The sequence below is a fragment of the Amborella trichopoda genome, chromosome 12 (genome assembly GCF_054954075.1).
Source record: "Amborella trichopoda isolate Santa Cruz 75 chromosome 12, AtrichopodaSantaCruz75HAP2 v2.0, whole genome shotgun sequence".
In the NCBI taxonomy this organism is placed as follows: domain Eukaryota; kingdom Viridiplantae; phylum Streptophyta; class Magnoliopsida; order Amborellales; family Amborellaceae; genus Amborella; species Amborella trichopoda.
Window position 1 is genome coordinate 4,479,762 of NC_142347.1, and position 16,882 is coordinate 4,496,643.

General features: G+C 38.7%; 1 protein-coding gene across 1 annotated transcript; it reads left to right on the forward strand.

Moving 5' to 3' along the window:
* Positions 1 to 14,908: 14,908 nt before the first annotated feature.
* Positions 14,909 to 16,001, forward strand: LOC148779378 (uncharacterized). The gene is made up of 2 exons (XM_088853476.1): positions 14,909 to 15,330; positions 15,430 to 16,001. Exons 1-2 carry the CDS (start codon positions 15,289 to 15,291, stop codon positions 15,820 to 15,822), a joined length of 435 nt encoding a protein of 144 aa, XP_088709602.1. The 5' UTR covers positions 14,909 to 15,288; the 3' UTR covers positions 15,823 to 16,001.
* Positions 16,002 to 16,882: the final 881 nt, after the last annotated feature.

Here is a 16,882-nt window from a genome sequence, read left to right on the forward strand (position 1 = left end):
GAGAGAGAGAGAGAGAGAGAGAGAGAGAGAGAGAGGACCTCTTGCAAGAAATGAGAGTGACAGAAGATATTGGAATTACACTGATTCAAAATTTTCTAGGTGTCCTACAGTCCAGTTTTTTGTTATTAAGGTATTGTTCAGTGTTCAAAAATTCAGCTGAGTACACGGTTAAAGCTCAGGGTAATTGAGAAACTAAAAAATATGATAATTTTATTCGATAGTGAATCCATGTATAAATCCTGTTTGTGTGATTTGGATGTATGACAATGATCTGTGAGTTTTTCTTGCTCGATTTCATATTTTCTAGGAATTTGGCTGAAGTCCAGGGGGTCAAGGTGGCTAGGCACAACAACATAATGTCTTTAGTTCTGTTCATGCCACAAGTAGGGGATCCCTTCCCCACTGAACTACCCAAAAAGAAAGGTTTTATATATATATATATTTTTTTGAATTATTCTGAATGTTTTAAATTTTAAATGAATATTTCTATGTCCCTGTTTTATATATATATTTTAGATTATTTTGAATTTTTAGTTTAGTTTGAGTTTTTCCCTATTTTTATTTTCTTTTTTTTGGGTTTTTTAAGGGCTCTTTTATCTGTGTGCACTACTTACACGTGTTCACTTGGACTCACTTGAGTAATTCGGCTTCGGCTGTAGCAATAGCCAATTCCGGGGCCCATGCCGAGTTCCAAAATATTGGAACCCTTTAGGTTCACAAAGTGTTGAATCATGGATACTCATCTCTATAGTAAAAGTAGATTAACCACTGGATAAAGTTTTATGTTTAAAAGCAAAATTAGCTGAGTTGAAAGCTATGAGAATCATTCACGGTTCATTTGCCATATTTACCGTAAGGCTAATTTGGTGGTCGATGTTCTTGTCAAAAAGGCTACAGTTTTTGCGGAAGCCACCATTTGGCGCTCTAGGCCTCCAAATGTTTTTAACCTTCCTTTATTTCATGACACAATTATCTTATTGTAGGGTTATAAGATAGTACGATATAATTTTTTCTATCTTTTATTAATGAAAAATGGATAGCCGGCTTTCTTCCTGATTTACCCAAACAAAATAAAAGTCATGACTCGTAGAAAGACTATAGTGTCAATAATTAGTTTCGTTGGCTTCTCAGACACATCATTGGTTTCTCAGTCCCTGTAGTGCAAGATTCTAGATTGAAAGTCATTCTATATGTAGACTGTAAACTCTTAGACGGATACAGAAGGTTGCCTTAACAATAGGACGGGTTAAGTGAGAATGAGAGGCAATTGAAACTCTTGCAGTAAGAGAGAGACATTCTACCTCCTGCAAGAAATCGGCCACTCCTTTCCTTTCGGGACATCGGAATCCCATCATGTGGAAGAAGTCGAGAATTGATTCTCTCGGTCCATGGTACACAACCTGTCCCTCACAGAGAAGGATGATGTCGTCAAAGAGATCATAAGTCTCCAGTGCCGGTTGCAAGAGAGAGGCAACAAGGCTTCCAGAGAAGACATGAACAAATTGTCGGAGGCAGTTTACGATTTGGAAAGTGGTGGAGGAGTCGAGCCCTGTTGATATCTCGTCCATTAACAGAGCAGTCGAGGGCCCTACCATCATCTCTCCTGTCGTGACGCGTTTCTTCTGACCGCCTGATATCCCCCTCCTCATGTCGTCCCCGACCATGGTCTCCGAGCACACCTCCAGCCCAAGCAGCTGCACACACTTCCTAACTTAATTTTCTCACTAAAACATCTTATTCTCTTTAACATATCCCAAATGTGCTAATCTAAATTTGAGTTGGAGGGAGAAAGGGAGAGGAGAGTGTCTTATTTGGGGTGCCAAACCTTAAGTATATAGTCGGCCAGGATGCTTGATTTTTGTCCTTCCAATGCAATTGCCTACAAAAGAAGAAGAAACAGTGGGTGAATTGAGACTGCTAATACCATGACTTCTTTCTGGGTTAGGTCTGTTTCATTGCTATGTTACCTTCATGAAAAAATCAATATCAGGGTCTGGTTTTATGGACTAATCCTTCTCTCTCCTTGAAAGCTCCGCAAGAACGGCTACAAAAACCAGTGGCTTTTCAGCAGAGCATTCCAACAAAATCAGCAGCAAAAAATAGAGTTTGTTAGAGAGAGACGAACCATATCTGTTTCCTACGCCTTGGCATCGAGCAGAGAAATCCATGGTCTCTCGGACTGTCATCTCTCCAATGTGCAGATCGTTTTGGCTGATGTACACCGACGTTCTCTGCGGCACAAACTCCCTCATACTGTGCCCATTGTACGTCACCTTGCCCGAAACCTGTCAAAACGCACCCAAAGAACTGAAGTTTCTCTCTTTTTCTCTCTAAAAAGTGCCAAATTTTGGAGATGAAATTGTAGGAAGAGTGAACCCACCTTGAGGCTTTTGTCCAATTTTCCTGCGAGAGCTAAGAGGAGGGTGGTCTTTCCAGCCCCTGGAGGGCCTAGTAGCAGGGTCATCCTGTCATCACACCAACACACATTGTTTGAGAGAGAGAGAGAGAGAGAAGTAGTTTTGTCTATCCACCTTCCGGGTTTTATCACGCCGGTAATTCGCTTGAGAATTGTCACGGGCTTCTTCTTGCTCTTGAGCAACTTCAGGAAACTCATAAAGCTCTGCCAACAACATGTCTCTCTTAAGTGAATATGAAATTGAAAGCACAGGTATTGCAGAAAGTTGTATGTTTTCTTAGGTGATTCCAATGGTTTTTTTGGTCACGATTGTTCGAAGTGAGACCATTCGAGGAATTCATAATTACTCCTAGTTATTAGATGTCAATTTGGATGTCATATATTTTTTTTTTTTAACTTGAAGTCTAGTCCAAAACACGCTTATAATCACTGCATTTAAAATCTGACATATGAGAGTGATTCTGACCTCTTTGTATTAAAAATATATGGTCACTTTATATACTTTTTCTTTTCAATTATTAAGGCCATTATAGGTCTCTAAACAGAACAATTTAAGAATTCAAGGATTTTTAAGTTCGAATGTATTTTCTCTGTATATTTCTTTTCAAATATAGTAGTTGCTGTAGGATCCCAATACAATCATGTAGTAGAGAGAGTAGGCAAGGGTGTTAAGGGTGGCATTGAGGAGAGTGGGCAAAGCCCTCCCTCCCAAGTAAGCCTCTGCGTCCACCCTGAGTTGCTCATATCTGATCTCAACCTCCGGCAATGTTATATTCACTCTGCAAAGCCAAAGCCAAAGCCAACCACCATTAGATAGGAAGAGCAAACATGTGTGAGATATAGATATATATATATACCTGTCTATGCGCTCGCGGAGCTTCTTGACGAAGATTTCATTATCCTGCTGGTGTGTACCTTTATTCTGAACTATGGAACTGACTCTCTCTCTCTTCATTCATTTTTTGAGTCGAATCTTGTGCTCAATGTGAGTGATAATTGGCCATATGCTGTTGAATATGCAGCAATGTTTCACATACTGTTTTTTTTTTTATTTTGATATTATTACTGTGCCATTGGCTTGCTTAGAATGTTATTGGTTTACAGAAGTAGATCAAGCATCATTTGATCTCATTTCGAGTCAAATCTTGATGCTCAATGTGTGTGATAATTGGCCATATGCTGCTGAATATGTAGTAGCGTTTAACACACTATTCTTTAGCTGATTTTGATATATTATGTTGTTATAAGATTGCTTAGAATGTCATTGGTTTGTAGAAGTAGATCCAGCTCTATTTGTTCTTATTTTGAGTTGCTGAATGTGAGTGATTTGTCCATATGCTACTGAATATGCAGTAACGTTTAACACACTATTGTTTATCTGATTTTGATATCATTATGATGTTATTGGCTTGCTTAGAGTGTCATTGGTTTGTGGAAGTAGATCAAGCATCATTTGATCTCATTATGAGTCAAATCTTGGTGCTCATTGTGTGTAATAATTGGACATATGCTGATGAATATGCATCAGTGTTTAACACACTATTTTTTATCTGATTTTGATATCATTATGATGTTATTGACTTGTTTAGAATTTTATTGGTTTGCAGAAGTAGATCAAGCACCATTTGATCTCATTTTGAGTCAAATCTTGGTGTTGAATGTGTGTGATAATTGGCCACATGCTCCTGAATATGCAATCGTGCTTAGCACATTATTTTTTATCTAATTGTGATATCATTATGATGCTATTGGCTTGCTTAAAATGTCATTGGTTTGAAATATTAGATCAAGCATCATTTGATATCATTTTGAATCAAATCATAGTGCTAAATGCATGTGACAATTGGTCATATGTTGCTGAATATGTAGCAATGTTTAACAAATTGGTTTTTATCTGATTTTGATATCATTATGATGTCATTGGCTTGCTTAGAATATTGTTGGTTTGCAGAAATAGATAGAGCATCATTTGATCTCATTTTGAGTAAAATGTTGGTGCTAAATGCGTGTGATAATTGGTCATATGCCATTGAATATGCAGAAGTGCTTAACACACTATTTTGTTATCTGATTTTGATGTCATTGGCTAGCTTAGACTGTCATTGGTTTGCAGAAGTAGCTCAAACATCATTTGATCTCATTTTTTGAGCCAAATATTGGTGCTAAATGCGTGTGATAATTAGTCATATGCTGTTGAATATGCAGCAGTATTTAACACATTGTTTTTATCTGATTTTGATATCATTATGATGTTATTGGCTTGTTTAGAATGTCATTGGTTTACAGAAGTAGAGCAAGCATCATTTGATCTTATTTTGAGTCAAATCTTGGTGCTAAATGCATGTGGTAATTGGTCATATGTTGCTGAATATGCTGCAGTGTTTAACACACTATTTGTTATCTGATTTTGATATCATTTTGATATCATTATGATGTCATTGGCTTACTTAGAATGCCATTGGTTTGCATAAGTGGATCAAACATCACTTGATCTCATTATTTGAGTCAAATCCTAAATGCATGAGATAATTGGTCATATGCTGCTGCATATGTAGCAATGTTTAACACACCTATTTTTTGTCTAATTTTGATATCATTATCTGCTCCACTAATGTGAAACAATAGCTATAGAAATAAGAAATGGGATTAGAACTGTTTTCCTTTCCCATACATTGATATAAATCTGTAGACACCCTATTTTTAAAATTGACAAAATTCCATGATTTTCTTAATCTTAGAAAAACCTAGGACCACACTATTTTAGAAGGCCCCTAAACCATAGACCACCATAATCCATGGTCCCAATCCTATGATCCACACCTAGCAAATCTCATAGTTTTTAGTAGTTAGTCATCTACACCTAGTAAATCCCATAGTTTTTATAAGTTATCCATTCCACACCCATGGTTTTAGTAGTTATCCATTCTACACCTAAAAATCTCATAGTTCTTAATAGTTATCTAATCTACATCCCTATTAGGTCTATAAGAAAAGGAAACTAGCGTGCTAAGGGGGAGAGAAAGGGAAGAGATGGGAGAGAGGTGGGATATGGGAGGCTAGAAAATCTAGAGAGAGAAAGAAACTAGAAAAAAGAAATCTTAGAGAGAGAGAGCTCAGAGAGAAAGAAAGAGAGGGAGCGAGAGAAAGATAGAGAGCCCAGAGAGAGAAAAAGCCGGTTAGCAAACCTAAGACCTAGGAAAACCCTAGCTCTAAGCCACCCTTAGATCAAGAAATCCAACCAAGCCAAGGCTTGGTCAAAACTTAAAGAGAGACAAAAGAGGACACACGGCATAAACTCAGCCGGTCTTGATATGGGCAAGGTTTTAAAGCCTCGGGTTTGCAGGGCCAACTGGCCTGGCCAGGTATTTTTCTCATTCTTTTTTTCTTTTATTTTTTTAGTTATTTTGTTACATCTAGGATTTTATGTTTATTTTATTCTTTCCTGCTTTTTGGATTGATGCTGACTCTGCTATTGATCTGAGAGCGGATCTACTCATTTCTGAGTAGATCTAGCCTCAAATCAGAATTTGATTTTCCCCACTCTCTATCACTTTTTTAAAGTCAGTTTGTAGTACGGATCTGATGGATCTTCCTATGAAGACTATCTGATTTGCACTGTAAACAAAATAGTTAACATGGTACTATGAACGGTTATCATTGTAGATACATTGTAACAAATTTATATATGAATGGTCAATTGTCCATATGCCTTGTGCATAAGTGGTGCTATCAATCCATAAGATTTAATATTTCTTAATTGTCCATATGCCTTGTTTTTGTTACCTTTTTCCGTTAGTATTTCTTTTCATTATTTATTCATTTATTATTATATTTGTTTGTAAGTAGGAAAAAAAGAAAAAAAGAAAGAGGATTACTCATTGAATTTTGTGATAAGAGCATGTTTATGTTTATGTGTCTGTTTCTTTTCTACTTCTAAAAGTTGTTTTGGGTTCGTGAATATCTCTATTAAAAGAGGCTACGCAACTTCCTATTTTCTTCTCTCTCCACCTACTCCAACTTGTTAAGGGCTTGGATCTGTTCCAAATAACTTTCTTGTGTTTCGGGGGACTGCGTGTCTTTGTTTATGGCTAGAAATTTTCAGATTTCAATGTTTTCTATTTTATTTTCATCTCCTTGAACTTTTGTGAGTTTTAGACCGAGAGAAAGAGAGAGAAGGGCATAAATATTTTCTTTTGGGATTCTGACTTTAGTTTCCTTGTTTGTTTTAGTTTGTTGTTGTCTTCTTTTATTTCCTCGTAAGGTTTCCTTGTTGTTTATTCATTTTCTTTTATCTTACTAAAAGAAGCAGAGTTTTTGATTAAGAAGTAGAGCTTTCTTTTTGGAGATATTCCATAGTTAACGCTTTGGGTTAATTGTTAACCGTTGGTATTCACGTTCAAAAACATTCTTTGGTCTCTTCTGCTTTAATCTTTTTTTGATATTCATGGAATAATTTTTCTTCTTTGGTATTCATGGCATAGTTCTTCATATCAATAATAGGTGACTTTAAGTTAAGTGGGATGAGGTGTGTGAGTTGTTAAGAGAACTTTGGAGAATAGATAGAAACTCTTTCCTTGAGAGGATATTTACTTAGATAGCAACTAATCCCTTGAGAGGAAATTTATAAAAGAGTTAGCTAGAGATGGACAGGGAAGGGAGATTGAGAGAAAATAGGGAGAGAAAACGGGGAAGGGAGAGAAAAAGAGTGGGTGTTTGAGGCCATCTTTCTTATCCACTAAAAAAAAGGTATCTTTAGCTAGTTTTTAAAATAAAAAATCACTTTCCTAAAAAAAAAAAAAAATCAGCAAATGTTTTAGGCATCTTTGTCTAAAAAACAAAAGAAATCTTTTAAAGGCAATCTTGCTTTCAATTTTTTTTTTTTTTTTTTTAAAGGCATTTCTCATATCTGAAAATTAGGCAAAATGCTATCTTGCTTTCAAAAAAAAAAAAAAAAAAATTTGAGGCATTTTTCATTTTTGGAAAAGAAAAATTTGCTTTGCAAGATAGAAAAAACAACTTTTAAAGCTTCTTTGGTTTAAAAAAAAAAAAATCTATTTTGCTATAAAAGTTTTTTTTTGTATGTCATTTCATTTTCACAGAAAAATAAATAAATAAAGAATCTTCTCATAAAAAATAAAATTCAACTTTGGCCTCTCCCTCTTTCCAAAACAAGAAAAATTTTTGTCAAAAAAATAATAATTCTATTTTTCATTTATTTTCTTGTAATTCAATAGTTGCCACTACTTTCTATTTTCATTAAAAAATAAATAAATAAAATTCAGGGTCACCTGCACTCTCTATCTAATTGTGCCCTGATCGAGTCACCCTTGACTTGGGGCACGCTCAACTAGGCACGGGTTGTGTCTGGTTCCACTTTTATTAATTGTATACCTTCTTGGGCGTTGCTTACCTGCACATCTGACTATGCTTTTGGTCGGTCAAAAACCTGACCCGAAGCACACCTCACTTGGCACAATTTGTGCCAAGTGCTCACTCCTTTTTTTTCTTGCATTGTGTGTTTTCCTGTTTGCTATTTTTCTTTTCACTTGCAAGATTCTTTACACACTCTTGCACACAACGGACTGGGGAAGCTCGGGAAACCAACAAATTTTTTGAAAACTCCAAAAATCATGCACTAACGGTCGTGAGGGAAAGATAGCATTGAGAGCCGAGGAGGTTGAGATTTATGTAACTTTAACTATGAGCGCCCCTCCATAATCCCTAGCCTCAAAGCAACTCCACACATAGTAGGACTTGGTTGATTTCCATAACAGGAGGCCAGGACCTATGTGAGGACCTACTCAGCCTAACCGCATTTCAATAGTAAGGAACCCACTCAGACCGAGCTTACTTATAGTTTAAGGCAAAGTTTTCGAGTGCATTGTTTGCATATTTCGATTGATTAGTCCTATATCTTAGTCCGGATCCTCTTTTAGTCCGAGCTGAAACTTTTTGTATCGAAGTCCAGTCTTGTAGCCAGCCTAGCCCAGGTCCGAACCAAAGCCCCCTTTTGGTAACACAACCTTGATCCCGTCCGGGTCCACACCCAGTTTGATTTTCAAAACCTTCTGAGTCTAACTCCAAACTTGTGCCTTGCCTAGCCCAAGTCCGAACCAGGTTTACACCTAGGTCCAAACCTAGGCCCCCTTTTGGTCAAAGCCAAGGCTCGTGCTTAACCTAACCTTCATCCAATTCGGGTCAACAACCGGTCTGTTAACCAACCCTCTAAGTTCAAACTCAAGCTTGTGGCTAGCCTAGTCCAGATCCGAACAGGGTTCACACCTAGGTTCAAGCCTAGGTGCCTCCTCGGTCTGAACCAAGACTCGTACCCATCTAGTTCAGATCTCAGTCTAGGTCCTAGCCTAGGTCTAAGTATAGAGATTCCTCTAGAACTAGACTAGGTTCATCTTAACTTAAGGTTCAAATTGAAACCAATCGAGTATAGCAAGATCCATCAAGTCTGGTCTTTTCTTAGGTTTAGATTCAGAGTTGTTCCTAGAGTTAGACTGGGCTCACCTCTATTTGGGATTCAAACATAAGTGCATCAAGCCTAATCTAAGTCCATGCCCAAGCTAGGTCCAACCTTTCTAGTGTAGCACAAGTTTTGGAGTTATGACCCAGGATCAAAGCAAAGCAAGGTCCAACCCTATGGTTTCAACCCAGTCTAGATCTAGAGAACCCAGTCAGTCCGAGAGGCATCGTCATAGTGCTCCCTCGCAAATCCAAAGCACTCGTGTTAGTGAATCGAGTCTCAACCCATATGGAACCATATCTAGCCGTCCAAGCGCCCTTAGGGCAATCATTTGGAAGCCACGAGCCAACAGGTTAATAGTGCCGTAATACCCTGAACAGTCAAGGGGTTAGGCCAGGGGCAATCCTCCATGACATGGGGGTTAGCCTCAAATCTAGTTGGCCCACCAAGAGTAAGACCCCGGTCTAGATGTATGAGTCAGTCAATCCCAGCTGGGTTAACCCTAATGTTCAATTAGCAGCCCAGCATTCTAGTCTTAGTAATCAGCCAGTTACATTCTAGTCTTAGTAATCAGCCAGTTAGGGGGCAAGTGGGTTCACACACAGCTAGAGAAAGTCTACCCAAGCAACCCAGCACCAGTAAAAGTCAAAATTTTGACCTAACTCGGTATTAAGACAATCATAAGGTGCATGTATTGTTTAAAGACCTGTTGAACCGAGGGTACACCATCTAATGTAGTCAATCCAAGCAGGTTAGGTCAGAAGCTCATGCTATAAACCATGCCAACTACTTGGCTCAAACCATGATAACCTTAGAGGTGCTAGCCTGCCAATTCAATCGAGTTATGACCTCCCTGCACTCTTTCAGTCCAGTGTTGGGGCAAGAGAATATCATAACCCTAGGGTTATATCATCCAGTCAAGGTCAAGGACAAGCGAACTTCACTGTCAAAGGTCAGAGGTCTAGTCATCATAGCAGCTTGAGTCGTCCATTCTAATCAAGTGGTTATTCTAACCTGCAGGCCTTCTTGCGGCCAAGTAGTGCAAACTCCGAGTAATGGGTCTGTTCTGACCCAATTCAATTCGAGTGAATCTGTAGGCCGACAACTGGCACACTAAGTTCAACATAGTCCTTAGGCTCAATCCTTGGGGCAACCCGCTACATGGGAAAGCCAGTCTATACAAGCCACATACCACAAAACCAGGTTCAACAGACCATGCAGCCGAGCAAGGTCACGGTTATAACGACTTCTCAATTCACCTACATGAAATGCCTCCAAGACTCTTTAGAGAAATGAGAATATGAGACTTCTCAGCTCCTAAAACCTATGTACAAGAAACTCTAGGACACCTAGAAGATCTACCAGTAACGTTTGTGATGCCACAATTCATAAACAAATTTTTTGGGAAAGAGGATCCTGAGGCACACATCAACACCTACTTATTAATGGTCCATATGTTGCGAGACTTACCCAACCAACTTAAGGTCATGTTTTCGCATGACTTATCAGAGGTGCCTTTGATGTGGCATCAGAGATTCATGAAGGATAACCCTCAAGCAACTCCTGACGAAATATTCAGGCGGGGCCAAGACCCATTACCCTTGGTGAGCTAACATCCACCAAATAAAAGTCGAACGAGTCTCCCTTTGAATTTATAACAAGATTCAGAGAGACCGCTACACGAGTCGTCGAAACCCCACTCCCTAAATCTGTGAAGGTAAGAATGACATTAGAGAACATGACTTCAGAATATGTCATGTTCTTCAGCAATGGGGCGGTTCCTTACTCGTTTGACCTTATCCTTGAGAAAGTAGCGCATTATGAACGGGCTAAGGAGGATGAGGCTATAGTCTTTGATAACTCGACTGGCGAAAGACCCTCTCAAGAAGGAGAGGTGAACATAATCAAGAAAAGCAACCCTTCTACAAACCATTCAAAAGAAAGGACTAAAACTTACTTTACCACATGGAGAATGCAGACTTCCACACCAAGGGAACTCACTCCCATTAATGAGCTTATGACCGATGTCATTAAGACGTTGCTTAAGGCAAGGCTCATAGAATTACCTGTAGTAGCCAGGATTCTTCCCTTCCATGGAGGCGATACATCTCGATGGTGTGAGTGGCATCAAAATTATGCTCATAATACTGAAGAATGCCGAGCTTTCAGGCATAGAGTTCAGGACCTCATTGATAACAATACGATAAGTGTTAAAAAGAAAGAGGTGATTGTTAGAGAAAAAATAGAAACTCTAGATGTCTCGACAAACAGTTCTGATGTCAGCCTGATTAACTCAGAAAAATCACAAACTGCACTCAAACCTGAAAAACAGCTACAATGGCCTTGGAGCACAAGAAGAAATCAATTGGACAGTCTAGTAGATGAAGAACAAAACGAGCATAAGCTCACCCAGAAGTTAACCCAAAAAAAACATACGAGAAAGGGTCATCACATGTGAAATTCCACTCCAAGATGTAGTCTCGAAAGAGGTACAAGAAGTCCCCATCATCGGTAATCAAACTAGGGCAGATGATCCCTTCAACCTGTACTTCTAAATTCACATAATAAATGAATCACACATGTATGATAATGAATCAAACTCGCAAAAGCAAGGTGAACTCGAGCATAAGCTTAACCAAGACTAAGAAACTGTGGAGTTCCAAACTCATGGTGACAAGAAAACCTTAATTCCGGGAGAATAACTCAAGAGGAGGCAGATGAGAAAATTCTTCAAGGAGACTTACTGCCTCAACTATCAAAAGAAGTTGACCTTCTAAAAATTCTAAGAGGCCCACCTGGGCCATCTTCACAAGACTTCCTAGATGATCCACCCATATGGTGACCAAATTGGGTCACATCCTCAAGAGGAGAGATTTCTAGAGCTTAACTAGGGCAGGAGCACAACTCCGATAACTAGGGTACGCCCATATCACAAAAGTTCATCTCATGAAAAACAAGTTCCTAACAGAACAGAAAGCCCTGCAGGGGCAACCCCATTAAACTACTAAATAGAGGTAATCTCCTCTCATGAAGAGGGCACAACAGGGGCAGTTAATGAGATTGACCCCTTGTTTGATGACTCCCAACGTGCCATAAGGTCATCCAATGTTAACTTAGTCACTTTTCTCCTGCGAGAATCTCCTCCAAGCTCGAGTACTGAGGAGGAGCCTACTACGGAGTTAACCTCCGAAGAGCAAAAAATCTTCAATGAAAAAAAAATAAAAAAGGAGTTGGGTGAGTGATCACCCCTTGCAAGAAACCAAATAGGGCATTCACGCCTCAAACTTTAAAAGGCATTAACGCTTAATGAGTAATACAAATTATCCCATTAACGGGGAATAACTAATGAGCTTATCCATCCATGTAAGGGATTAGGAAACTAAGAGTAATTATGAGTCCCAAAATCAAGGATCAAGTGGGGCAATTCAATAGATAAATCCAAAGGGAGCTCGATGACCATTGTCAAAGAAATATTCGATGCCAACCTGGGGCAAGGGAAATCAGAGGATGGCTGATATTAGAACCTCCCTGCTACCTGGATAAGGGAAAGATGATCAAATCCTTACATAGTCTTAAAGCGAAATGCCAAAAAAAAAAAAAACACCGTTGACTCTTCTTCTTCCTCCTCCTCTTCTTTTATCGTCATTTTCTTCTTCAAAAAATAAAATAAAATAAATCTGCTGGGTTGAACACCCGAAAGGGACCCAGGGGAGAAATAAAAAGGAAAAAAAAAAAAGAAATCATTTGGGCTTAAATTCTAAAAGGAACCCCATGTGTTGGAAAAATGGCTACCAAGCTGAACACCCGAAATGCTGGAAGTGATGAAAAAGAAGAAGTTTTCTCCTTTCCTTCTATTCTCTGAAGTCTTTTATATGTAAACATCTTCTCTTCCTTCATCCTGAGTCAGAATAGTGTCAAAAGAAAAATCAATAAGCATTAGCCTGTTGGAACTTTGTTAAGGACATCGATCATCTAGACTTTGAAAGGTGAATGGTGGAGGAACTAAATCGGAAATCCATAGAGACTCTAAACACCCAGGGGCAGTATCCTGTATTTTCAAAACTATGTTTTACTTGAAAACTCCAAAGAACTCTCCTTTGAATTGAAATACAAGAGTTGAGGTTGGAAGATAATGAAATACTTGATGATTCCTCGTCCTGAAGATTCAAGCAAGGAGCCGACACACTCATATAGGGTCTACCAAAGGGGTCACAAGTGGTTAAACTGTAAGACCCACATTTAAAAAAAATTAAAAAGAAATAAAAATCTTAAAACTTTCATTTCAAAACTTTTCTTTTAAAAAACACTCCATCGTTTGCATGAGTATAACTGCCAACTACCCTGTCCATCGTTGCATGACGTTACACTACTTAAAGGGCTCTATCGTTGCAGAAGCTAAAACTGCTAACTAAAAATTTGTTTTTCAAAATATCTTTCTCATTTCAAAATTTTCATCATATGCCATATGTTTTAAAAGAACTTTAATTTCTTTGTTAAAATCATGACCAGTTCAAGGCTCTAGGTTTTATTTCTAAAAATACTTTTAAAAACGAAGGAGTTTGGACACTAATATATGATGATTACCATGTTGCCACCTCATCTCTCTCTTCAGAATTGACCAAGTAAACCTTTGCCTAAACAAGATAAATCTATAGAAGACCTTAGAAAACCCTAAGAAAATAAAAGAAAGTGTCAGGTTTAAGAATTTGAAATTGTGAAAAACCCTTAAAGTTAAGTGGCATGGTCAGAAAATCCAACTCGAGTTTTAAGCTAGTGTAACTCATCGACATCTCATGCCGAAAACCCTAGAATGAAAATACCCTAAGTGGGTGAGCGGAAGGCGCAATATCTTGGAAGGATAGTTGGTATGTCCTCTGACTACAATACATCATGATGAAAATTAAAATGTCTACATTATCTTTGCCACTCACTTGCCCTTTGAAGGACAGGGAGTGCCAAAGAGTGTCTACTTCTTTGGCACTCACTTGTCCCTCGAAGGACAGGGAGTGCCAAAGAGTGGCAACTGTAGACACCACATTTTTAAAATTGGTAAAATTCCATGATTTTCCTAACCTTAAAAAAACCATAGGACCACACTATTTCAGTAGACCCCTAAACCATAGACCACCATAATCCATGGTCCCCATCCTACGACTCAGACCTAGCAAATCTCATAGTTTTTAGTAGTTATCTACTCTATACTTAGAAAATCCCATAGTTTTTAGTAGTTATCCATTCTACACCGAGCAAATCCTATAGTTTTAGTAGTTATCCAATCCATATCCCTATTAGATCTATAAGAAAAGAAAACTAGCGCGTTTAAGGGGAGAGAAAGGGAAGAGTTGGGAGAGAGAGGTGGAACGTTGGAGGCTAGGAAATCTAAGAGAAAGAGCCCAGGAAATAAAAAAGCTTAGAGAGAGAGAGAGCTCAGAGAAAACGAAAGAGAGGAAGAGAGAGAGAAAGATAGAGAGACAAAAAGCCGGTTAGCAAATCTTAGACCTAGGAAAACCCTAACTTTAGGCCACCCTTAGATCAAGAAATCCAACCAAGCCAAGGCTTGGTCAAAACTTGAAGAGAGACAAAAAAGGACGTACGGCATAAACTCAGCCGGTCCTGATACTGGCGAGGCCTTGAAGCCTCGGGTTTGCCGGGCCAACTGGCCTGGCCAAGCATTTTTCTTATGCTTTTTCCTTTATTTTTTAGTTATTTTGTTAGATCTAGGATTTTATATTTATTTTATTCTTTCGTGCTTTTTGGATTGATGCTGGCTATGCCATTGATCTGAGAGCGGATCTACTCATTTCTGAGTAGATCTAGCCTCAAATCAGAATTTGATTTTCCTTACTCTCTATCACTTTTTTAAAATCATTTTGTTGTACGGATCTGAGGGATCTTCCTATCAAGATCTCTCTTGTTTGCATTGTAAACAAAATCGTTAACATGGTACTATGAACGGTTATCAATGTAGATATATTGTAACAAATTTATATATGAATGGTCAATTGTCCATATGCCTCGTGCATAGGTGGTGTTATCACTTCATACGATTTAGTAAATATATAAATGCACTATTTGTCTCCGAAGGAATGGATAACCAATCGTCAACGGCCAGTAAAAATACTGTCATGGGGAGCAAATCACGAAAAGGCGAAACCAGACAATTTGCACAGTAGAACGTTGCAGAGGAGAATCAATTTATTGATATCTTGTTGAAAGAGGTCAAGAAAGGTAGGGGCCTAAAAAAAGGTGCATGACTCCGAATGATACAATTCATGAAAGGGGCAATTGGAAATTCCTATGACTTAGAACGATTGAAGAATAAATACAAGAAATTTAGGACCAAGTTCATGGAAGTAAAACTTTATCACAATCTGGTTTTGGGTTTGATTATGGGAAAAATATGGAGACTGCTGAACCAGTCCTATGGGCTCAGTATACAGTGGTGAGTTGAAAACCCTTTCGTTGTCTATTTCTATGTGGTTATGCAAGTTTCAGTACAATGTTCCCACAAATTGAATACATGCATATGTTTTATTTACAGGAGAATAGTTTTGTAAAAAGATACAACGGCAAGACTTTACCTTTATACTTCAAGGTCTTAGAGACCATATTTGGCACTGGGGTCACGGATGGAAGGGATGCATTAGGGGGAGGTGGTGTCACTTTGAATAGGCATGACCACCAAGTCACTCAAGGCCCTTCCCATGATACTAATGAAGAAGGTGCCGACACGGCAGCAGTTCATACCCCTAGCACATCTGTGCCGGTGGTGGACTTGGGGCGTGATGAGGAGTTCAAGTCTTCCTCATCTGACGACATTATCCTCTCGGGAAAAGAAGCAGCGCTCTCAGCTTCCAACAAGAGCTCAACGAAGAAAATGCAACCGACAACAGATAGCATGGCCAACATACTGCCCATGATGCATGTACCTTGAAGGAATGGGCAGCCGCTACCACTAACAGGAGGAAGCATGATCCTGCAGCTGATGTTGCTACTCAGGCAAGGAAGGGCAGGGAGCAACGCACAAGGATTGTTGAAGACTTATGAAAGGACGGAGAAATATGTGTTGATGTATTCATAAAGGCATCTCGGATATTTTAAGTATCCTCAAGTATAGAGTTCTTTTTGTACAGTGGAGAACCTATAGGGCCTAGTGGCTTGTTGGAGGATGCGGTGTAGAGTATACAACAGTTGTAGTTTTCTCAAAAAAAACAGAAAAAATTGAACCTGACAACTCACCTAACTGTTTCGAGTTTTAAAAGACGTCGAAGGGGTTTCACAAATATTTAGGATATGGATATTCTTATGGGAAAATTACAGATACCCCTACTTTGGACTTTCTAGACAACTTCCCTCCCAACCAATTTTATTTCGTAACTTTTATTTCAAAATATTTTTTTTTTACAAATACCCTCCAATTAAAAAGTCATTTATTTAGACCAAATAACCCTTATCCGTACAAGCTCGTGTCACATTCCCAACATGAGGTGCAGTCGGTTCAATACTTCCAACTGTCGGTCTGGCACTTCCAACTGCCAGTCCAGCATTGTATTCTTTGCTGGTATAGTGTGCACGTGGTTAGGCACAAGGTGCCTTCGATTTGACAAATATTCAATGGGTCCGATTGTGATTTTAGCTCGGTCTGGCACAAGGTGATATCTGTCCAGCACTCTTTTACATCGGTCCAACATATTTTTCATGCGGTCCGGTAGCTGTGCATTGGGGTACGGCAGTGGTTTTATTGTAACGGTCCGACAATTTTTTACTGCGACCCGACACTTAAGCTTTGGTCATTACGCATCCTAAGGGGATGTGACGCGAGTTTGTACGGATAAGGGTATCTTCATCCAAATAAATATGAGTTTTGACTGTGGGGTATTTGTCAAAAAAGTATGTTTTGGGGTAAAAGTTGCGATAAAAAAGTTGGTAGGGGAGAGATTGTTTAAAAAGTCTAAATTGAAGGTACCTACAATTTTTCTTATTCTTATTAACCA

What these genes read in the sequence shown, in the direction of transcription:
- LOC148779378 (XM_088853476.1), top strand. Translation starts at nt 15,289, where the DNA reads ATGGAGACTGCTGAACCAGTCCTATGGGCTCAGTATACAGTG. An exon ending in TATGGGCTCAGTATACAGTG is followed by an intron (nt 15,331 to 15,429) that starts GTGAGTTGAAAA and finishes TTTTATTTACAG; the next exon opens with GAGAATAGTTTTGTAAAAAG.